Genomic DNA, 23,904 nt, shown 5'->3' on the forward strand with positions numbered 1-23,904 from the left:
ATTCACTCTCCAAAATTTTGATTTTATCTTGTTTAAACCTGTCTCTAATGTAGTCCGCTCTGCTTTTGGATAAGTACTAAAAATTAAACATTACTATTCATAGAAGATAGTCCAATGAGTTGGTTCACACCTATTAGATGGTCCATTTAGAATCATTCTCCAAATTAGAGATAGCCATTTTGTTTTCGCTCTCATTTCAATACAATACTAAAGTGAAGTTAGCAACCAAATTAAAAAAAAAAAAAAAAAAAAAAAAAAAAAAAAAAAAAAAAAAAAAAATAGATCTTTTCACGCTCTTTACAACGATATACAATACTCAAAAATGTTGATTTTTAGTCCGCTGTGCCTCTTAGCCATTCAACTGGAGTACTAGAGGTGAAAAACATGCAATTCCAAAGCCAAAACATATTTATTTTTCAATAAAATTAAATAATGTCACACATTAAATTAAAAATAGTTTTTATTTTCTCTTCCTATCCCTTCAAAAATGTACCTTTTAAATTGGTTTTCATTATTTTATTTTCTTTATTGGTGATTTTTTTTTCAATTATTTTATAAATTAAATTTTTAGGTGGTTCCTTAATAGATGAAAAAAAAAAAGATTTTTTTTGTACCTAAATTAAAAAATAAAATAAAAAATCTGTTGGTCAGAAAGTAAATCGTTCAATTTAATTAAGTTTGTTCAATTACATCCCCCCCCCTCCTCTCTTTTCAAGTTCGATGATGATTTGAAAATAGATTTGGATAACATGGTCTATTTTGCTAATAATCTTGAGGAAATTTCCTTTTAAAAAATACTTCATCTCAGAAAGTTTTACTTCTAAAAAATTCTATATTGTATTATTTTTTACATCAGAAAAATAAAGGAAAATCGAGGTGATTTTTTTCTTCTAATTTATGTGCAATATTATTATTTTATTCCTTTTAAATACCTAATTAAAAAAATATATACTTGGACTTTTGTGTACCTTCAGTGTTAAAATAAAAATGATTGTGTTTTCATTTATTATTTCTGACAGACATTTTCTTGCTTGGGTTTATTTATGGTGAAGAGGGTCTCTTCATAATTTCGCAATCTTTTTACTCTGACAATGCGGTCACTGGTCGCTGCTCATTTAAAGTTGTCTTAGAGCTGAGGATTTTTTACTTCATCAGTATTTGTTCAGCTCCTGGAAAGCCTGTTAAGCCATTGAGTGTACCACTGTACACCGAACTCCATAAAAAAGAAAAGAAGATGAAGAGGAGGAAGCATAGGAGGAGAAGGAGAAGGAAAAAGAAAAAAAGGAGAAGGAGGAAGAAGAAAATTAAGAAGAAGAAGAAGAAGAAGAAGAAAAAAAAAATCGATCCCTTGGGAACAGTTGTTAGATTTTTTTCAATTTCCAGAAGGAAGTGTTGGAAAGGTCGTTGACCTCACGGTTGAATAAATTTGACACCATTCTGTCTGTATGCTAGACGTACCACATAACAGTCAGGAAGTTCTTACTCAAAGCTTCCGTTGCATGAAGCCTTTTGTGAAAATCCATTCTTGTCAATATTAAGCCTAGTTTACAGCGGAAACATTTGTTTCGCAACAGTTGCGCAAATGTTTCTAATGTTGAGCAACTTTCAAGAAAAAAACATAGTACATAAAAAGACTAGAAAAAAAATCTGGTGTGAACATCACACGACTTTCCTTATCCAATTGAAAGATGCTTATTTGGTGTTCTTCTATTGTAACTTTTACAATTAAACTATGTATGTATGTCACTTTGTCCAGAGCTGGAAAGTCAAGTAAAACAATTTTCGACTTATGTAGGTACTTAATTATGTATGTAGGTTGAAGAAGAAGTAGTTTTTAGGCAAAAACAATTCATCCAAAGTTGAAGAAGCATGGTAAAAATTTACATTTTTATCATAAAACAACACATAAACACGCAACATAAAAAGACTAGAAAAAAAAATCTGGTGTGAACATCACACGACTTTCCTTATCCAATTGAAAGATGCTTATTTGGTGTTCTTCTATTGTAACTTTTACAATATCTCTAACCGTTTAGTCAGTATAGGTGAAAACCGCCGAAAAGTAATTGAAAGCCGCCAAAAAGCGGCCGAAATGCAAAATGTTTAATAAATAAGACTGGAGAATAAAAAAAAAAGGGTGCTATATTGTTGCAAAAACATTGCTGGACAAACAATATTTCTGATAAAAATGTTGCTGGTGTGTTCAATTTCAGTCGACATCGATCAACGCGGCCATCGACTATGTGTGGACGCAGCTTTACAGTTGACAAAAATACTACTGTCTTGTACCACTTTGCACTCGTAAAATTACAAAATCTTATTCCAGTAATATCTAAATGACAAAATCTCACAAAATGTTGATCGTAGCACATTCGAACTCGCATAAAAACCTCGTTATCTCTCATCCCATTTCGCCTTAGCACGTTCTATGCCATAAAAAGATGTAGGACATGGCAGATACGTTTATGAAGCAAAGCATTATAATGGGGGACGCTTCTCCCTGGAAAATCTAAGGCAAAGTACTTTAGCTTCTCCTGACCCAGTTTTTCCATAGCTAAATAAATAACACATTGGCGCGACCTTTAGCTCCGACTGCGAAGCTGTGTTAGTGCTCGAAGTAATGAGCTTGTACCCACTATTTACCTACTTACTAGCTTTAGCTTACTACTCCTCCTAGTCCTCCTTCATTGTTATTGTATTACCAATTCACAACGTACTTTTGCTTGAGTAGTTCTTCTTATTGGAGTTTTTTACTTTCTCTCATATCATATCATATCATATCATATCATATCATATCATATCATAATCAGTGATTCTCACTGGAGTTTATTACTTTCTGTTACACCATATGTCAGGGATTCTCACTGGAGTTTATTACTTTCTGTTACACTTACACCATAGGTATGTCAGGGAATCTGCAAGGACGTATTTGGTGTGATCATACGACTTTCTGTTACGTTACGGAGAGGGGGTGAATTGGATTGAATTACGGAACCAAATTAAAGAAGGATTTTTTCGGACTTTCGCAAGGGAGAGGGAGAGAAAGGAAAAGATAAAGAGTGAGATAGAGAAAGAAAGGCAGGATGTCAGAAGGAGGAAGAGATAGGATAGAGAGTGAGAAAGAAAGAGATAGAGAAAAAAAAAAGAAAAGGAAAGAGAGAGAGGAGAGTCGCTAGACATAAAGGACTGAGAGATGAAATTGCAAAAAAAAAAGACAGAAAATCGGTACAAGAAAAGACAGAAAGAGAAAGAGGGAGAGAGAAAAGGGATAAAAAGAGAACGATTTTCCCCATTGTATGTAATAATGTAATTTATAAACGGGACAAACAATCTATTCCCCCTCCCACTTTCTCTTTCTCCCTCCCTCTCACTTTCTCTCGCTTCCTCCATCTCTTTCATCTGGGCTTTGTGTGAAAAATATACTCTCTCTCCACTCTTACCTATCGGTTTTCTCTCGCTCTCTCTTTCTTTCTTTTGTCGTCTCTTATTTCCTATTACCTCTCCTCCATCTTCATTTCCCCCTTTCCCCTCTCCTATTCTTCATTCTATTAACTCCCCCTCTCCTACTCTCTTCCTGCTCCACCTTTCTTCCCCTCTTCTCCTGTCACTCCTCTTCCCCCACTCTTTTCATCTTTCCTTCATCCATCTACATTCCCCCCTCTCCCTTTTCCCGTATCCTATTTCACCCCCTCCTTTTTCTCCTCTCTTTTTTATCGCTCTCTCTTCCTCCCTTTTTCTCTCTCTCCCTCTCTTTCCTTCCACCTCTCTTCTACTATCTTCCCCTCTCCTACTTTCACCTCCCCTTCTTTTCCTGTCAATCCCTCCCTGTATCTTCCTCTACTCTCTCTCCTTCTTCTTCTCCTCCTCCTCTTCCTCTGTATCTTGCCCGCCTTGTCCCTTACTTCTTCTATTCTCCCCTCTTCTTCTCCTGCTTTCCTCTCTATCTCTCCTTCTTTTCTTCTCTTCTCTTGCATTAACGTCCCTTCTCCTACTTTCTTCTTCACTGACCTAGGTAAGTATTAAACATCTTTAAAGTATATTCTCCAAAAATGGTCCACTTTTTATGGGTCCTCTTTTTATAGCAGAACCTCATTGTGATGGTATCGATATCAATATAGGCTGTCCTCAGATGGTGGCCAAGCGAGGCCATTACGGTGCTTATCTGCAGGACGACTGGCCTTTGTTAACCGAACTAGGTAAATATTACACAAATATATTCTCCAAAAGTGGTCCACTTTTCATGGGTCTCCAAAAATGGTCCACTTTTTATGGGTCCTCTTTTTATAGCAGAACCTCATTGTGATGGTATTGATATTAATATAGGCTGTCCTCAGATGGTGGCCAAGCGAGGCCATTACGGTGCTTATCTGCAGGACGACTGGCCTTTGTTAACCGAACTAGGGTTTAAAACAAGGTCGCATATGTGTGGACACAGCTTAATGGTCATCCTTCGAAATAAAATAAATTAATAACAAATTAATAATGAAATTATCTTCTCTCACGTTTTCAGTTCTGCGGCAACGACTCTAAAAACCTGACTGAGGCTGCTAAACTAGCAGAACCTCACTGTGATGGTATCGATATCAATATAGGCTGTCCTCAGATGGTGGCCAAACGAGGTCATTACGGTGCTTATCTACAGGACGACTGGCCTTTGTTAACCAACCTAGGTAAGTATTAAACACCTTTAAAGTATATTCTCCAAATATGGTCCACTTTGTTATAGCAGAACCTCATTGTGATGGTAACGATATCAATATAGGCTGTCCTCAGATGGTAGCCAAGCGAGGCCATTACGGTGCTTATCTACAGGATGACTGGCCTTTGTTAACCGAACTAGGCAAGTGGGATAAAACAACCATTTCAAATCTTTGTTCTTCCTTATTACCGAAATGGCATACAGTGGCCGAAAACCGCATTTATTCTTGGTAACATATTAGCATATTACAAAAGGCCGCATTATATTTATTTATTTATTACGAAGATAACGCAGCCGGCTTTGCCAGCGGCCGAAGGCCGATTCTATAAATGCATATAAATTATCAGTAAGTAAGTAAGTATTAGACATTAACAAATAACACTTACTTTTTCCCCGTTACAAAATTACCAAAAATCACATCATAGGTAATCATGTTACATTAAGAACTTGATGTTTGTGTTGCAACATGACATATACCCGTCCCTTGGTAAAAGGTAAAGACGTTGGCTAATCGTTGTTTTTATTCTATTTTCAGTGAGTTCCCTTCGTCAGGCAGTCCAAGTCCCGGTCTCCTGCAAGATTAGGCTGGCTAATCAGAGTTTAAACTTTGTCCAAGTTCAACTCTCGGATCAAGCTAATCTGATTTTTTCGAAGCCCATTGGATTGCTCAACTTTCCTAAATGTAGGATCCAAGACTTAAACTTACCTAATACCTACACCAAGTTTTTTAAACTGTTTGGAGTCAGATTAATCAGGGGGTTTTTAACTCAGATTTTTTTTTTTGAACAAAGCTATTTTTTTCCTCACTGCAGAATGGCTATGCTGGTATGACACAAATAGGAATATCTAATGCAGCACTGCAGCAGTAACTGACACGGGGTAAAAAATATCGAATAATAAATTTTTGCCCGGCGTCCATCATAGAAACATTGGAAAATTGCATCGTAAAATCTGCATAAAATCCAATTTACCTTCGAAACCGAAAGAATTAGTGTTATCTCTCAAATTTAGTCATATCATATTCCAAAATCTGAAATCTAATTTCGTGTTATCTAAAATAGGCCATGCTACACCATAGAACGATGGATAACAAAATAAAGTACAGAATAAAATACTTGGAAATTTTGCCCTGCGTCCATCATGAAAACATTGGAAAATTGCATCGTAAAATCTGCATAAAATCTAATTTACCTTCGAAACGGAAAGAATTAGTGTTATCTCTCAAATTTAGTTGTATCACATTCAAAAATCTGAAATCTAATTTTGTGTTGTCTAAAGTAGAGCATGCTACACCATAGAATGATATATAACAATGAAATACCTATAGTACAGAATAATTAAACTTAATAAAATTTGTATGTAACCTACCTACATTTTTTTGGTACCTCGGCACCGCTTCGCAATACATACTTGAAGGTACATTCTTCTACATCCATGCCTATCCAAGAAACAAGTGGGATAAAACAAGTATTTCAAATCTTTGTTCTTCCTTATTACCGAAATGGCATACAGTGGCCGAAAACCGTATTTACTCTTGGTAACATATTAGCATATTACTAATACAAGGTCGCATATGTGTGGACACAGCTTAATTGTCATCCCTCGAAATAAAATAAATGAATAACAAATTAATAATAAAATTATCTTCTCTCACGTTTTCAGTTCTGCGGCAACGACTCTAAAAACCTGACTGAGGCTGCTAAACTAGCAGAACCTCATTGTGATATTACATTTCCCCCCCCTCTCTTTTCAAGTCGTTGAATTTGAAAGCTTCCAAAGAGAAAAAAACACGAAAAGTTTTGTACTTTATGTAGGTTTATTTTGTTGTTCATTTTTATTATTGAAATCAATTTTTTAGGAGAATATTGAAGCCTCATACATTTTAAAATAATAAATAATTGAATACCTAAAACCAAGCTTACATTTATGTTTATACAAGTTCGATGATGATTTGAAAACAGATTTGGATAACATGGTCTATTTTGCTAATAATCTTGAGGAAATTTCCTTTTAAAAAATACTTCATCTCAGAAAGTTTTACTTCTAAAAGGAGAAACCTGATCTGTTTAATTTGAAGTTCGTATCAGGCGGGAATCGAACCCGGAACTTACGAGGTAGACGCCCAGCGCTCCAAGCTAACTAGGCTGGCTGTATCCAGGTTTGACTGTGGTGTTAAAAAGTCAACATTTCAGCGTTTTCAGAGCATAACAACCTGCCTGCCATTTTACCAAATGTGTGAGAAGAATTAGACCGAAGTAAAATTTACAAAAAACTAAATTTACACTTGAATACATACCTATACCTACATGAGTGGCTATTGAAAGAGGAAAACTCGGCCAAAATGCCTCCTCTCTACCTTTTGGTGTTTATGTTTCACTGAAGCATAACTATGGAGTTATCAGTAGGACTTAGGCTCTACATTTTTTTTTTTCGGGGGTTTAAAAATCACTAAAGGTATGTCCACACTGTCCAAACATAGTCGATCGGCCGTGGTGAATCTATCAATCAATCAATCAATCAATTTTATTTGTACAAATATACAATTGTATGTGGTACAATGTTAAGACTACGTTGTCGAGGCAATGTGGATGTCAATCGACGGCCAGTAGACCATGTGTGAACACTCCTTAACTGCTAATATTTTTAGTGACGGTTGTTTTACCCTCCATTCGACGACAAGCTACCCGCCTCACATTACCCTAATACCGAGCCTGAGTTTGGCCGGAAAAAGCCAACAGCCCTATGTATACTTATACCCGCTCATCTCGCTAACGAAAGACATAGAGGGGGAGAAGTCTGTCTAGAAAGCCTGCTGTGAGTGAAAGAGCCTTTACAAGTAATGAGCTTGTACCCACTATTTACCTACTTACTAGCTTTAGCTTACTACTCCTCCTAGTCCTCCTTCATTGTTATTGTATTACCAATTTACAACGTGCTTTTGCTTGAGTAGTTCTTCTTATTGGAGTTTTTTACTTTCTCTCATATCATATCATATCATATCATATCATATCATATCATATCATATCATATCATATCATATCATATCATATCATATCATATCATATCATATCATATCATATCATATCATATCATATCATATCATATCATATCATATCATATCATATCATATCATATCATATCATATCATATCATATCATATCATATCATATCATATCATATCATATCATATCATATCATATCATATCATATCATATCATATCATATCATATCATATCATATCATATCATATCATATCATATCATATCATATCATATCATATCATATCATAGGGAATCTGCAAGGACATATTTGGTGTGATCACACGACTTTCTGTTACGTTACGGAGAGGGGGTGGATTGGATTGAATTACGGAACCAAATTAAAGAAGGATTTTTTCGGACTTTCGCAAGGGAGAGGGAGAGAAAGGAAAAGATAAAGAGTGAGATAGAGAAAGAAAGGCAGGATGTCAGAAGGAGGAAGAGATAGGATAGAGAGTGAGAAAGAAAGAGATAGAGAAAAAAAAAAGAAAAGGAAAGAGAGAGAGGAGAGTCGCTAGACATAAAGGACTGAGAGATGAAATTGCAAAAAAAAAAGACAGAAAATCGGTACAAGAAAAGACAGAAAGAGAAAGAGGGAGAGAGAAAAGGGATAAAAAGAGAACGATTTTCCCCATTGTATGTAATAATGTAATTTATAAACGGGACAGACAATCTATTCCCCCTCCCACTTTCTCTTTCTCCCTCCCTCTCACTTTCTCTCGCTTCCTCCATCTCTTTCATCTGGGTTTTGTGTGAAAAATATACTCTCTCTCCACTCTTACCTATCGGTTTTCTCTCTCCCCACTTCTTTCTTTCTTTTGTCGTCTCTTATTTCCAGTATAGCGTTCTCTCTCACTCCCACCTCCCCCCCTCGATCTTTTCTCTTGTTCTTCTTTTCCTCTCTTTCTTCTCCTCCTCCCTTTATCCATCTACATTCCCCGCTGTCCCTTTTACCATATCCTATTTCACCCCTCCTCTTTCTTTTATCGCTCTCTTTCCCCCTCTCCCTCTCCTCCCTTTCCCTCTCCCTCTCCTCCCTTTCCCCTCTTCTCTTACATTATATTCCCCTCTCCTACTTTCACCTCCCCTTCTTTTCCTGTCAATCCCTCCCTGTATCTTCCCCTACTCTCTCTCCTTCTTCTTCCCCTCTTCCTCTGTATCTTGCCCGCCTTGTACCTTACTTCTTTTATTCTCCGCTCTTCTTCTCCTGCTTTCCTCTCTATCTCTCCTTCTTTTCTTCTCTTCTCTTGCATTAACGTCCCTTCTCCTACTTTCTTCTTCACTTCTCCTCCTTTTCCTCTCAATCTCACTTCCCCTCTTGCTCTCTATCTTGCCCGCCTTGTCCCTTACTTCTTCTATTCCCCTACTTCATTTGCTCCCTCCCCTCTCTTTTCTTCTATAATCTCCCCTTCTCCTCCCTCCCTGTATCTTCCCCTAATTTCCCAACTCCTCCGCTTCTCCTTCTCCTCCCTCCTTGTATCTTCCCCTACTCTCCTCTCTCCCCCCTACTTTTCCTGCTTCGTTTCTGTTCGCTGGTTTCCGTTACCATGGCAACACAGCTTCCGCGTTATTGTTTTTATTATTTTCTTCTTCACAACCGATGAGTTTCGGTAGCTGAAGGGGAAGTTTCGATAACATTTACTCCCCCTCCCCTCCTTTCTCTCTCTCTTCATCTTTCTCCCTCTTTCTCATTTCTTCCTCCCCGTTCTCTGTCTCTCTCCTTTCGTTTCTCTTTCTCTTTTTACTCAAAAACCTTTCTCTCTCATCATTCTTCCCCTCTCGCTCTTCGTTTCTCCCTCCCCTTCCCTCCATATCTCATTCTCTTTTTTCTCAATATCCTTTCTCTCTCTTCATCTTTCTCATTTCTTTTTCCTCCCTGTTCTCTCTCTTTCCCTTCGTTTCTCATTATATTTCTTCCCTCAATACCTTTTTTCTCTGCACCTTTCTCTCTCTTCCTCCTTTTTCAATAATTTTATTGTTATTAACTTATTACCTACCTTTTATATTTGGGTAAGGTACGTACATGTTATTATTACAAAATTATTCGTAAAAAAAAAAAAAAAAAAAAAAAATTTATTAAAAACTTAGCCTTTTCACTGAGGGCCTAAAAAAAAAGGAAAAAAAAAAAAAAAAATTATATTAAAAGCTTAGCCTGTTCACTGAGTGCCTAATAAAGAGCGAGGGAAAGAGAGAGATAGGGTGAGAAAAAGGGAGGAATATAGGAAGGGAGAATGAGAAGGAGGGAGGGAGGGAGAAAGAGGATTGGAGGGAGAGAGAAAGAGAGAATGAGAAGGAGAGAAAGAGAATGAGAGATTGAGATGAAGGAGGGAGTGAGAAAGAAGGAGGGAGGGAGGTCATGGGATTTTTCTCGTTTGTTGACATTCATTATGATTCAAGTTTGAAGTGTTTTCATATAAAACGATAATAATATGCAAATTCATGTTTTTTAATATCATCATCAGGAAGCTCTAGAGAGAATGAGAAGGAGAGAATGAGAATGGGAGAGAGAGATGAAGGAGGGAGTGAGAAAGAAGGAGGGAGGGAGGTCATGGGATTTATCTCGTATGTTGACACTCATTATGATTCAAGTTTGAAGTGTTTTCATATAAAACGATAATAATATGCAAATTCATGTTTTTTAATATCATCATCAGGAAGCTCTTTCCCTCTCTCTCATCCTTCTCCTTCTCAATTGTCTTTCCTTTTTTCATAACTTACGACAAAAAATAGCAAATTGGTTTTTTTTTTTTATTTGCTAGGTAGGTATCCTTGATAATACCGGGTCCTGGACTCCCTAGTATGAATTTAATTGTACTTACCGGCAGGTATTATTAAAGATTGGCCGAAAAATACACACATTCTGCTAGTTTATTATAAGTGTATGTACCTATACTTGTTAAGTACCTTCTGTCCCGTACCTATAATTATAAGTGCCTGCCCTATAAGTACCTTCTGTAAATAAATGAAAATACCCAAGACTTCCTGATAATGACTATGTAAAGGAGAGAAAGTTTCGTTAAATATTCATGGAGGATTTTGTGCTGCCCTAGATTCAGTTTCCTGCCGTCCTTACTACTTGAGTCTGCCTTGGAGCAAAGTGTGTAATTCAGGGGTCCTCAAACCCCTCAAACGAATCTTGTAATAAAAACCCACCACTCTTATCGTCTGGAAATAGAAGAGAAACGGATGACAAGATGAGACAAAGCAAGGCGTTCCGAGAACGAAGATCTTGTCAAGTCCGTCCCGGGTGGGAATCGAACGTGGCGGGCTTGCCTTCCCGCCCCCCAGTTTGGGAACCCCTGGTGTAATGTTTAGCTATGTGGGGTAGGGTGGGGGTAAAAATACACTGTGAAGGTACACAGTGTAAGGCAGGGTGGGGTAAAGAACAGTAGAGGGTACTTAGGAAAATCCAAGTCAAGGTCGCATAGTTTAAAACTTAAAACGTGAATAAATAATATTTTGCCCATAACATGGGGAGCTATGGAGTTAATGGAGTACTCTTTTTTGTTGAGAAAATGGAAATGAGAAGGCAAGGTTTGTAGTTTTTGAAATACACGTGCCCACAGTACTACCATTTTTGTTTGTCTTTTTTTTCAAGGGTTTTAGCGTCACTGCTTTTTGGGTTTTTAGTGTATGGAGGTTTTACCCGCCTTTGGTAACTACCTGCCTCCTCTGTCGAAAAATACACACATTCTGCTAGTTTATTATAAGTAGGTATATGTACCTATACTTGTTAAGTACCTTCTGTACCGTACCTATGATAATAAGTACCTACCTATAGCCCTATACTTGTTAAGTAGTTTCTGTAAAGATGTAAATGAAAATATACCCAAGACTTCCAGATAATGACTATGTAAAGGAGAGAAAGCTTCGTTAAATATTCATGGAGGATTTTGTGCTGCCCTAGATTTTCAGTTTCCCGCCGCGTCTTTACAACTTGAGTCTGCCCTGGGGCACAGTGTGTAATTCAGGGGTTCTCAAACCCCTCAAACGAATCTTGTAATAAAAACCCACCACTCTTATCGTCCGGAAATAGAAGAGAAACGGATGACAAGATGAGAAAAAGCAAGGCGTTACGAGAACGAAGATCTTATCAAGTCCGTCCCGGGTGGGAATCGAACATGGCGGGCTTGTCTTCCCGCCCCCCAGTTTGGGAACCCCTGGTGTAATGTTTAGTCATGTGGGGTAGGGTGGGGGTAAAAATACACTGTGAAGGTACACAGTGTAAGGCAGGGTGGGGTAAAGAACAGTAGAGGGTACTTAGGAAAATCCAAGTCAAGGTCGCATAGTTTAAAACTTAAAACGTGAATAAATAATATTTTGCCCATAACATGCGGAGCTATGGAGTACTCTTTTTGGTTGAGAAAATGGAAATGAGAAGGTAAGGTTTGTAGTTTTTGAAATACACGTGCCCACAGTACTACCATTTTTGTTTGTCTTTTTTTCAAGGGTTTTAGCGTCACTGCTTTTTGGGTTTTTAGTGTATGGAGGTTTTACCCGCCTTTGGTAACTACCTGCCTCCTCTGTCATAAAGCCCACTCCGAGGCTTAGGTGTAGGGGCAAACAGCCCTAAATGATGGGTTAATCTTCTACGAATCTACCTCTCTTCACATTAATCCCATCCAGCCCGAGTAGGAGCGGGAAAAGCCTACACGCGATTGGCCAGATGGTCACCCATCGACATATCTGTAGAATGCATACTTACCTACTATTATTCATTTATGTTCCAGATTTTGCAAGGGAGAAGAATTGACAAAAGAAAACGAAGGGAATTGACTAATTCGGACCGAAAGAATTACTTTCCTACACAAAGTGCTCGTATCCAAAAACATACTGTAGAATTTGGGGTAAGGAAAGTAAAAAGTAACGCACCTTTTGGACTTATAGCTAGCACCTTTGGACGTTTCGGTTTTAAACTCGGGACCCGTCTTCAGCAAAGTTCTCGTCACAAAGTTAAAGTAGAAAGTAAAACGCAAGGAAACAATGTCCTGACCGATCGCTATTTCGCTATGCTCGTTGTCGTTGATTTCATCTCATCGGTACTGTGCTACCTCTCGTTGCATTGGGTGAGTACATAAATCTGAATCTCAGAGATTAATATGCTCGTTGTCGTTGATTTCATCTCATCGGTACTGTGCTACCTCTCGTTGCATTGGGTGAGTACATAAATCTGAATCTCAGAGATTTTTCAAAGAAGTTTGATAGAGGGAACTGTAACAACCGAAGTCTTATCGTCCCGAAATTGAAGAAAGAATGACAGGATAGAAGAAAGCCAGACGTTCCGAGAACGAACCTCACCTGTTTAGCATAAAGTTCGCCCCGGGCGGTAATAGAATCCTCGGCCTAGTGCTTACAAGGCAAGCGCGCTACCTTCCAAGCTAACTAAGCTGGCAAGTGGCAACTATACCCTTGAATGACCTTGAAAATCATTCAGCCATACACTATCAGGTAGATCTTACAGGTACATCTGAAAAGGATCGTCTGTCAGGTCTATCTAATATCTGGTGTGTCAGTCCAGCCACACACTATCAGGGAGACCTGACAGGTACGGCCGAAAAGGTCCGCCTGTCAGGTCTACCTGATAGTGAGTGGTGGGCCTAACGTTGGAACTTCATTTCAGGTGTTCGGACTAGTTACATCAATGGAGTTACATCGTCACTCTCCAGTGGCACACCCACCCAATCCCATACCTCAAGAGTGTCACTCCCCAGCTGCACGCTGCAAAGGAACCAATGTAGTACCTAAAGACTGTCACTCTTCGACGGCACGCTCCGATGCATGGACTCAGCTCGGGAGTCCGCGGTTCATTCTCGCGCCCATGGTAGACGCAAGTGAGTTGCCATGGAGATTGCTAAGTCGGCGTTACGGGTCACATCTGTGTTATACTCCGATGGTGTCGGCCCACCAGTTTATAGCTGACAAGAAACTGCGGCAGGAAATTCTGATGTCCACCCCTGAAGATCGGCCTCTTATTATACAGGTAATTAGGATTCTAGGGTAGTTAGAGCTAGGGAATTTTGTAAAGGGTCCACCCGTTTGTGTAAGAAAATAAGTTCTCAAGATTAGGAACAAGTTTATAGTAATTCCATTTCAAGATTCAAGAAGCCTTGGAGTCACTGTAGCGGCGATAACACGTTGAATACGCCAGTTTCCATTGGTTCACTGAAGTTAAGTAACGTTCTGCGTGGTTGGTAAAGCTGTGTCCTCACATAGTCGACTCCGTCGATCGACGAGGTGAAGAGGTCAATCTATGTTGTCTAGGCAGTATACGGTTTCTGTCGACATCGATCGACGGTCGGTCGACCAACAAGGTCGCATATGTAAATGCAGTTTATTTGTGTTATTATCAGTTTGAGGATGAACACCCTGTATACTCGTACAATGGGTAAACATGCTGTATAAACATTTATTGATGTGGTCTGGATGGACTTCAAAGTGAAATGGAGCTTTCGAGTGTGACGTTATTGGGAGGAAAACATTTTGCTGACAAGGCCAGTCGCCAGCAGCAGCTACAGCAGTAGACGTAACCCAGCCCTCCGAGGAGAAATCTGATCTGCGAGGACAAACCTGATCTGTTTAATTTAAAGTTCGTATCAGGCGGGAATCGAACCCGGAACCTACGAGGTAGACGCCCAGCGCTCCAAGCTAACTAGGCTGGCTGTATCCAGGTTTGACTGTGGTGTTGAAAAGTCAAAATTACAGCGTTTTCAGAGCATAACAACCTGCCTGCCATTTTACCAAATGTGTGAGAAGAATTAGACCGAAGTAAAATTTACAAAAAACTAAATTTACACTTGAATACATACCTACACCTACATGTGTGGCTATTGAAAGAGAAAAACTCGGCCAAAATGCCTCCTCTCTACCTTTTGGTGTTTATGTTTCACTGAAGCATAACTATGGAGTTATCAGTAGGACTTAGGCTCTACATTTTTTTCGAGGTTTGAAAAATCACTCTAAAGGTATGTCCACTGTCCAAACATAGTCGATCGGCCGTGATGAATCTATGTTGTCGAGGCAATGTGGATGTCAATCGACGGCCAGTAGACCATGTGTGAACACTCCCTAACTGCTAATATTTTTAGTGACGGTTGTTTTACCCTCCATTCGACGACAAGCTACCCGTCTCACATTACTCTAATACCGAGCCTGAGTTTGGACGGAAAAGTCGAGGCAATGTGGATGTCAATCGACGGCCAGTAGACCATGTGTGAACACTCCTTAACTGCTAATATTTTTAGTGACGGTTGTTTTACCCTCCATTCGACGACAAGCTACCCGCCTCACATTACCCTGATACCGAGCCTGAGTTTGGCCGGAAAAAGCCAACAGCCCTATACTTATATCCGCTCATCTCGCTAACGAAAGACATAGAGGGGGAGAAGTCTGTCTAGAAAGCCTGCTGTGAGTGAAAGAGCCTTTACAAGTAATGAGTAAGTTCCATACAAAGTTGTAATACTACGAAATACACTAGTCGAAGTTTAAGTTTTACTGATCAGACCTAATGAGGTCTAAATCTGGTTTACCCCCGTAGAGATGCATTCCTGAAAGCAACATTGTGTTTAACATTTTGAAAAATTTAGATGTCTGACTGAACAAAGATTCAAACATTCATCTAAAGAATTCAAACCAAATGCAAAAGTATCGAGTTAAAACGTAGACCCTACTATCGTTCGGTCAAATATTCAGTAATATTGCTTCATAATTTTCGAAAAATTCTAAAGGCTATTTGTTCATAGATCCCATTTTTTCTACAGTGTAGTGAAGCAAACAATCTATTCCCCCTCCCACTTTCTCTTTCTTCCTCCCTCTCAATTTCTTTCTCTCTTCTTCTCAATTTCTCTTTCTCCCTCCCTCTCACTTTCTCTCGCTTCCTCCATCTCTTTCATCTGGGTTTTGTGTGAAAAATATACTCTCTCTCCACTCTTACCTATCGGTTTTCTCTCTCCCCACTTCTTTCTTTCTTTTGTCGTCTCTTATTTCCAGTATAGCGTTCTCTCTCACTCCCACCTCCCCCCCTCGATCTTTTCTCTTGTTCTTCTTTTCCTCTCTTTCTTCTCCTCCTCCCTTTATCCATCTACATTCCCCGCTGTCCCTTTTACCATATCCTATTTCACCCCTCCTCTTTCTTTTATCGCTCTCTTTCCCCCTCTCCCTCTCCTCCCTTTCCCTCTCCCTCTCCTCCCTTTCCCCTCTTCTCTTACATTATATTCCCCTCTCCTACTTTCACCTCCCCTTCTTTTCCTGTCAATCCCTCCCTGTATCTTCCCCTACTCTCTCTCCTTCTTCTTCCCCTCTTCCTCTGTATCTTGCCCGCCTTGTACCTTACTTCTTTTATTCTCCGCTCTTCTTCTCCTGCTTTCCTCTCTATCTCTCCTTCTTTTCTTCTCTTCTCTTGCATTAACGTCCCTTCTCCTACTTTCTTCTTCACTTCTCCTCCTTTTCCTCTCAATCTCACTTCCCCTCTTCCTCTCTATCTTGCCCGCCTTGTCCCTTACTTCTTCTATTCCCCTACTTCATTTGCTCCCTTCCCTCTCTTTTCTTCTATAATCTCCCCTTCTCCTCCCTCCCTGTATCTTCCCCTACTTTCCCAACTCGTCCGCTTCTCCTTCTCCTCCCTCCTTGTATCTTCCCCTACTCTCCTCTCTCCCCCCTACTTTTCCTGCTTCGTTTCTGTTCGCTGGTTTGGGTTACCATGGCAACACAGCTTCCGCGTTATTATTTTTATTATTTTCTTCTTCACAACCGATGAGTTTCGGTAGCTGAAGGGGAAGTTTCGATAACATTTACTCCCCCTCCCCTCCTTTCTCTCTCTCTCTCTCTCTCTTCATCTTTCTCCCTCTTTCTCATTTCTTCCTCCCCGTTCTCTATCTCTCTCCTTTCGTTTCTCTTTCTACTCAAAAACCTTTCTCTCTCATTACTCTTCCCCTCTCGCTCTTCGTTTCTCCCTCCCCTTCCCTCCATATCTCAGTCTCTTTTTTCTCAATATCCTTTCTCTCTCTTCATCTTTCTCATTTCTTTTTCCTCCCTGTACTCTCTCTTTCCCTTCGTTTCTCATTATCTTTCTTCCCTCAATACCTTTTTTCTCTGCACCTTTGGAGGATTGGAGGGTTTTTCAATAGCAAGGACTTATTTGGTGTGATCACACGACTTTCTATTACTTTACGGAGAGGGGTTGAATTTAATTGAATTACGAAACCAAATTAAAGAAGGAGTTTTTTTTCGGACTTTCGCAAGGGAGAGGGAGAGAAAGGAAAAGATAAAGAGTGAGATAGAGAAAGAAAAGCAGGATGTCAGAAGGAGGAAGAGATAGGATAGAGAGTGAGAAAGAAAGAGATAGAGAAAAAAAAAGAAAAGGAGAGAGGAGAGTCGCTAGACATAAAGGACTGAGAGATGAAATGGCAAAAAAAAAGACAGAAAATCGGTACAAGAAAAGACAGAAAGAGAAAGAGGGAGAGAGAAAAGGGATAAAAAGAGAACGATTTTCCCCAGGCTCGGGAGTCCGCGGTTCATTCTCGCGCCCATGGTAGACGCAAGTGAGTTGCCATGGAGATTGCTAAGTCGACGTTACGGGTCACATCTGTGTTATACTCCGATGGTGTCGGCCCACCAGTTTATAGCTGACAAGAAACTGCGGCAGGAAATTCTGATGTCCACCCCTGAAGATCGGCCTCTTATTATACAGGTAATTAGGATTCTAGGGTAGTTAGAGCTAGGGAATTTTGTAAAAAAAGATAGTTTGTAAAGGGTCCACCCGTTTGTGTAAGAAAATAAGTTCTCAAGATTAGGAACAAGTTTATAGTAATCCCATTTCAAGATTCAAGAAGCCTTGGAGTCACTGTAGCGGCGATAACACGTTGAATACGCCAGTTCCCATTGGTTCGCTGAAGTTAAGTAACGTTCTGCGTGGTTGGTAAAGCTGTGTCCTCACATAGTCGACCACGTCGATCGACGAGGTGAAGAGGTCAATCTATGTTGTCGAGGCAGTATACGGTTTCTGTCGACATCGATCGACGGTCGGTCGACCAGCAAGGTCGCATATGTAAATGCAGTTTCTTTGTGTTATTATGTCACAACTTTGGTGCTCACTGCAGCATTGTAGGATTTTCCCACTATCTCAATAATCCTAAAATCCAATGTTTACCTACCATGCTGGCACCGGTCGCTATGCGCATTTATATGTCATAGCTACTCATTTTCCTCACGAGGCTGAGTGGGCCTTAATACAAGGTCGCATATGTGTGGACACAGCTTAATTGTCATCCCTCGAAATAAAATAAATGAATAACAAATTAATAATAAAATTATCTTCTCTCACGTTTTCAGTTCTGCGGCAACGACTCTAAAAACCTGACTGAGGCTGCTAAACTAGCAGAACCTCATTGTGATGGTATCGATATCAATATAGGCTGTCCTCAGATGGTGGCCAAACGAGGTCATTACGGTGCTTATCTACAGGACGACTGGCCTTTGTTAACCAACCTAGGTAAGTATTAAACACCTTTAAAGTATATTCTCCAAATATGGTCCACTTTGTTATAGCAGAACCTCATTGTGATGGTAACGATATCAATATAGGCTGTCCTCAGATGGTAGCCAAGCGAGGCCATTACGGTGCTTATCTACAGGATGACTGGCCTTTGTTAACCGAACTAGGCAAGTGGGATAAAACAACCATTTCAAATCTTTGTTCTTCCTTATTACCGAAATGGCATACAGTGGCCGAAAACCGCATTTATTCTTGGTAACATATTAGCATATTACAAAAGGCCGCATTATATTTATTTATTTATTACGAAGATAACGCAGCCGGCTTTGCCAGCGGGCTAAGGCCGATTCTATAAATGCATATAAGTTAACAGTAAGTAAGTATTAGACATCAACAAATAACACATACTTTTTCCCCGTTGCAAAATTACCAAAAATCACATCATAGGTAATCATACCTTCAACTTTTATACAAAATACCTAACCACACAGGGGGTTTAGCTCTATTGACGGTGCGGTGATGTGATAGAATTTTTATTTAGTATTCTGTTACATTAAGAACTTGATGTTTGTGTTGCAACATGACATATACCCGTCCCTTTGTAAATGGTAAAGACGTTGGCTAATCGTTGTTTTTATTCTATTTTCAGTGAGTTCCCTTCGTCAGGCAGTCCAAGTCCCGGTCTCCTGCAAGATTCGCATCTACCAGGATGTGAACAAGACAGTAGAGTATGCGAGAATGTTAGAGAGGGCCGGATGTCAACTGTTAGCTGTACATGGGAGAACTGTGGATCAGCGGGGTATGAACACAGGACTAGCGAGCTGGGAGCACATCACCGCCGTCAGGTAACTCGCTTGGTTAAACAGGAGGGCGTGGGTTCGATCCCATCCGAGGCATGGAATTTTATTCTCATTTATTATGAGAATTTAACCACAATAATGGAGCTCTATCTCTACCACCTATGTAATTCTCTACCAAAGTATGAGTTAGGTAGGTATAGGGGTTTAACGTCACTTTCAACAACTTGGGTCTTCTCGTGACGGGGTTTTATTCGGCAACAAGCTACCTGCCTTCTCAATTTAACCTCATCCAGCCTGAGTGAAGCCGGGAATCCAGTAGCACGCTATTGCCCAGATGGTCGCCCATTCAGGTACTAATCGCGCACAACGTTGCTTAACTTCAGTGATGGGGAACTGGTGCATTCAACGTGCTATTGCAGCTGGTAGAGAGACGACATTGTCCTTTGGGGAAAGTGAGTACTTTTTTTTTAAGAGGTTTGACAGAGGGAACCGTAACTGCTATGATCTTATCGTCCCGAAATCGAAGAGAGAAGGAAGACAGGATAGGAGGAAAGCCAGCCGTTCCGAGAACGAACATTATCCTGATAAAATCCGCCCCGGGCGGGAATCGAACCCGCGGCCTAGCGCTTACAAGGCAGACGCACTACCAACCAAGCTAACTAGGCTACCTCTTAGATTTTTGGCCATAATTCTAAAACAGCAATCCCTCCTCCCTCCAGGAAAGCCCTCACTATCCCAGTGATCGCTAACGGGAACATCCAATGTCTGGCGGATGTCGAGGCGTGTCTCGCTCAAACAGGCGTGGCCGGTGTAATGACGGCCGAGGGGAACCTGTACAACCTCAACCGAGGCATGGAATTTTATCCTCATTTATTATGAGAATTCAACCACAATAATGGAGTACCAAAGTATGAGTTAGGTAGGTATAGGGGTTTAACGTCACTTTCAACAACTTGGATCTTCTCGTGACGGGGGTTTATTCGGCGACAAGCTACCTGCCTTCTCAATTTAACCTCACCTAGCCTGAGTGGAGCCGGGAATCCAGCAGCACGCTATTGCCCAGATGGTCACCCATTCAGGTACTAATCGCGCACAACGTTGCTTAACTTCAGTGATGGGGAACTGTGGCATTCAACGTGCTATTCCTGCTGGTAGAGAGACGACATTGTCCTTTGGGGAAAGTCAGTACTTTTTTTTTAAGAGGTTTGACAGAGGGAACTGTAACTGCTATGGTCTTATCGTCCCGAAATCGAAGAGAGAAGGAAGACAGGATAGGAAAAAGCCAGCCGTTCCGAGAACGAACATTATCCCATCAGCTTAGTTGGTAGGATAAAATCCGCCCGGGCGGATTTTATCCTACCAACTAAGCTAACTAGGCTGGCAAAAAAGATCTTTTATTTTCACTGCCCTGACGCAAAGACCAGTCCCTATAATATTTGGTTCATCTACTACACCCTTAGATTTTTGGCCATAATTCTAAACACAGCAATCCCTCCTCCCTCCAGGAAAGCCCTCACTATCCCAGTGATCGCTAACGGAAACATCCAATGTCTGGCGGATGTCGAGGCGTGTCTCGCTCAAACAGGCGTGGCCGGTGTAATGACGGCCGAGGGGAACCTGTACAACCCGGCCCTGTTTACAGGCCAAACGCGGCCGGCGTGGGAGTTGGCCTCGGAGTATCTGGATCTGGTGGCCCAATATCCCGTCCGACTACAGTATGCCCGCGGCCATGTGTTCAATATGTGCCATCATTTGTAAGTGAAATCTTATATTATAAGAACGAGATCCATTCACTCATTCACATTTCATAGTTCACACACTGATCGCTCTATCTCTAGAACCACAACATCAGTAGGTACAAGCACAAGTAGTGCTTTATTTAGACTTTCAGCATAGACAGCTTAGACCAAGTTGTTCCACTATACCAACAGTTTTATAGAGCAGCAGGTGAAATGACAATGAAGGTTGTGAGGAGGTTCCTTCTCTTCTCTGCGAAATTGGGGATGGATAATTAGAGTCGAGGAAAAGCTCTTACCTTGTGAATTTGAGTCTCTCCGCTGGACCCCCGGGGATGATAAACGTAAACTTCACCGATGCTACTGTAGGTTAACTGGAGACTGCCGGGTCCGAGCTTAATATTTGGGAAAAGTGTAAGGGAGAGGAGAGAGGCAGAGAGAGAGATAGTAGCTACAAGTTATGTGCCATTTCTAACCAAGACTTACATAGTGGCGACGCAACAAAGGTTTTTTGTACAAAGATAGGCGAAGAATGTCCCCCCCAAGAGGTTTGATACAGGGAACTGTAACTGCTAGGATGTTATCTTATCGTCTCGAAAGCGATGAGAGAAGAAAGACAGGATAGGAGAAAGCCAGCCGTTCCGAGAACGAACATCCGTTCAGGACAAAATCGGCTCCGGGCGGGAATCGAACCCGCAGCCTACCGCTTACAAGGGAGACGCACTACCCTCCAAGCTAACTACTAGGCTGGCTGCTTTCTAATTAAAATCCCTAATCCGCAGAGAGAATATACAGGCTTACTTCCTGGAAAGGTAAAAAAAAAAAAATCCTGTAGACAACCATGTTTTTAAATTTTCAATATTGTTTCAGACTCACCCTACCGGAAAATTCCGACGTCCGACTCCTGGTAGGCAAAACCAATCACATTAAAGACCTGAGGAAAGCAGTCGATATGCTGAGGGAGAGATTTATTGACTATCATGAAGGCAGAAAGCTATGGCCACCCCCTAACTATCCCATGAGCTCGAATCGTAAGTTTGTCTATCTATTTGTTCTGCGATAACTTTCGAAGCCTTTGCATGACTTTCGAGCGCAGAATATCACGTAACTGTGTGACTGTTAAGGTTTTCAGTAACGGGGGTTTGTATCTTTGTAAGAAAAATGAATCGGAATCCAAAGGATCCTGATTCTTGAATAAATTGATTCAATACTCACTCACTCACTCCGATGGCGTATTAGGGATATGTGAATCCCGTGCCGACCAGACTGCTTGCCTCCAAAGAACTCTATGTTGTGTCAACTCCTCCCAGTCGTTCAGCCCCCATCTGTTGCATAGTCTCTTCATCTCGTTGATCCAGCAGCTACGTGGTCTCCCTGGTAAGCGTTTGCCTTGATGTGGTGTGATTGATTCAATACATAAATAATTCAATACATAATTGATTCAATACATAAATATATCTTTTTTGTTTCCATGTTTCAGATCACAACCTGAGTCTACCTCCTTGGATATGTCAACCTTACGTTAGACCCACCCCAGAGCAGCAAGAAGTAAGTTCCATACAAAGTTGTAATACTAGGAAATACACGAGTCGAAGTTTAAGTTTTACTGATCAGATCTAATGAGGTCTAAATCTGGTTTACCCCCGTAGAGATGCATTCCTGAAAGCATATTCAGTAATATTGCTTCATAATTTTCGAAAAATTCTAAAGGCTATTTGTTCATAGATCCCATTTTTTCTACAGTGTAGTGAAGCATATTTGGTAGGAATATTCCTTTTATGGTCTAGGTGTGCAATAAGAAAGGATTTTTTTCATTAATTTATTTTCAGATGAAGCGAAAGAGTAGAACAACCGATGGAAGAAAAGGTGAAAGGGTTATTCTGCTTCCAGACTTAAGAAGAAGAGAAAACTCGAAGCCCAAGGAAACATTGGGCGAAACGGAAAAAGCCAGAGCTGTGCACTTCTGTGAGAAAAAATGCGGCAATCCAAGGGTAAGATTAAATTAAATATAACGCCTGGCTTTCTCCTCCTTATCATTCACCTAATAAAATTGCCAGCCTAGTTTGGTTGGTAGTGCGTCTGCCTTGTAAGTGCTAGGCCGCGGTTTCGATTCCCGCCGGGGGCGGATTTTATCCTGATGGTATAATGTACATTCTCGGAACGGCTGGCTTCCTCTGTCTTCTTTAAAATAAACACCTTTCAAACTTCTTTAAAATAAACAAAAAACAAATCGATTATTTTGTTTACAGGGTCTCACATGCGAGCACCACTTGTGTCGTACATGCTGCAAAGATTTCTGTGTAACTGGCCAGAGGGATTGCTTGGCACACAAACATTACTCGTCCAAAGCCACTCGCATAAAACACGAAATCCGAGCTAAAAAATTGACTTCAACTGCGGCACAAAATGATGTCACTTTAAATGGAGCTCAAAATAATATAACTTTAAATGGAGGTCAAAACGGTGATATTACTTCTTCAACTGTGGTTCAAAATGATGTTATTTTAAATGGAGCTCAAAATGATATCACTTTAAATGGAGCTCAAAATGTTGCTACCACTCTAAATGGAGATCAAAATGTTGATATCACTCCAAATGGATCTGAAAGCGTTGATATCGCTTTAAATGGAGCTCAAAATTGTGATTCTTCAAAGGCAGTTAATAATGGCGATCCGATTCTAAGCAATAACATACCTAAAGCTGATAGATCTATGATTGAAACCGACTGTGAACGATTGATAGACAAGGTTGAAATTGGAAGCCAGAGACCTCAAGTTACCAATGAAGAGAGAGGAGAGAGAGTTTTACTGAATGAATTGAGGCCAAGAGAGAAAGAAGCGAAGTTATAGAAATGTTTTTCAAGATGAAAAAAAAATGTTGACGTTTTCACTGAAAGAAAACAATCTACTGATTTACCATCATTTCCTTTAGCACTCCTAGGAAAAACTAGAAAAGACAGGATAAAAATACAAGATCAATAAACTCCTTCAAAAGCCTCCTCCATATCCGAGACAGAATATACATATAGAGGTAAGGTAAGTGGTATCTCGCCCTACATTGTATAATAGTTAGGCGGGAAGAACACTTCCGCCATGCGGGACAGTGTTATTATAGGGTTAGGTTAAACACAAAAGGAGCTTTC

At 40.3% G+C, this 23,904-nt stretch overlaps 1 protein-coding gene across 8 annotated transcripts in view; it reads left to right on the forward strand.

Annotated features, from left to right (window-relative positions):
• Positions 1-23,673, forward strand: part of LOC103505425 (tRNA-dihydrouridine(16/17) synthase [NAD(P)(+)]-like) — a 39,984-nt gene extending 16,311 nt beyond the window's left edge. For 2 of the 8 annotated variants that reach the window (XM_026820753.1, XM_026820750.1), the window contains 11 exons: positions 12,468-12,739; positions 12,833-12,893; positions 13,358-13,524; positions 17,230-17,422; positions 18,064-18,223; positions 18,876-19,071; positions 20,532-20,780; positions 21,633-21,793; positions 22,243-22,310; positions 22,592-22,753; positions 23,012-23,673. In XM_026820753.1, coding sequence (XP_026676554.1) covers positions 12,837-12,893; positions 13,358-13,524; positions 17,230-17,422; positions 18,064-18,223; positions 18,876-19,071; positions 20,532-20,780; positions 21,633-21,793; positions 22,243-22,310; positions 22,592-22,753; positions 23,012-23,611 — 2,013 coding nt within the window. In that variant the 5' untranslated portion in view covers positions 12,468-12,739; positions 12,833-12,836 and the 3' untranslated portion in view covers positions 23,612-23,673. Of the gene's footprint in view, positions 1-12,467; positions 12,804-12,832; positions 12,894-13,357; positions 13,718-17,229; positions 17,423-18,063; positions 18,224-18,875; positions 19,072-20,531; positions 20,781-21,632; positions 21,794-22,242; positions 22,311-22,591; positions 22,754-23,011 lie in introns of all 8 variants that reach the window. The other 6 variants (XM_026820757.1, XM_026820756.1, XM_026820752.1 and 3 more) reach the window with 4 other exon arrangements.
• Positions 23,674-23,904: the final 231 nt, after the last annotated feature.

This window comes from Diaphorina citri, unplaced genomic scaffold (assembly GCF_000475195.1).
Source record: "Diaphorina citri unplaced genomic scaffold, Diaci psyllid genome assembly version 1.1 scaffold172, whole genome shotgun sequence".
NCBI classification, from domain to species: domain Eukaryota; kingdom Metazoa; phylum Arthropoda; class Insecta; order Hemiptera; family Psyllidae; genus Diaphorina; species Diaphorina citri.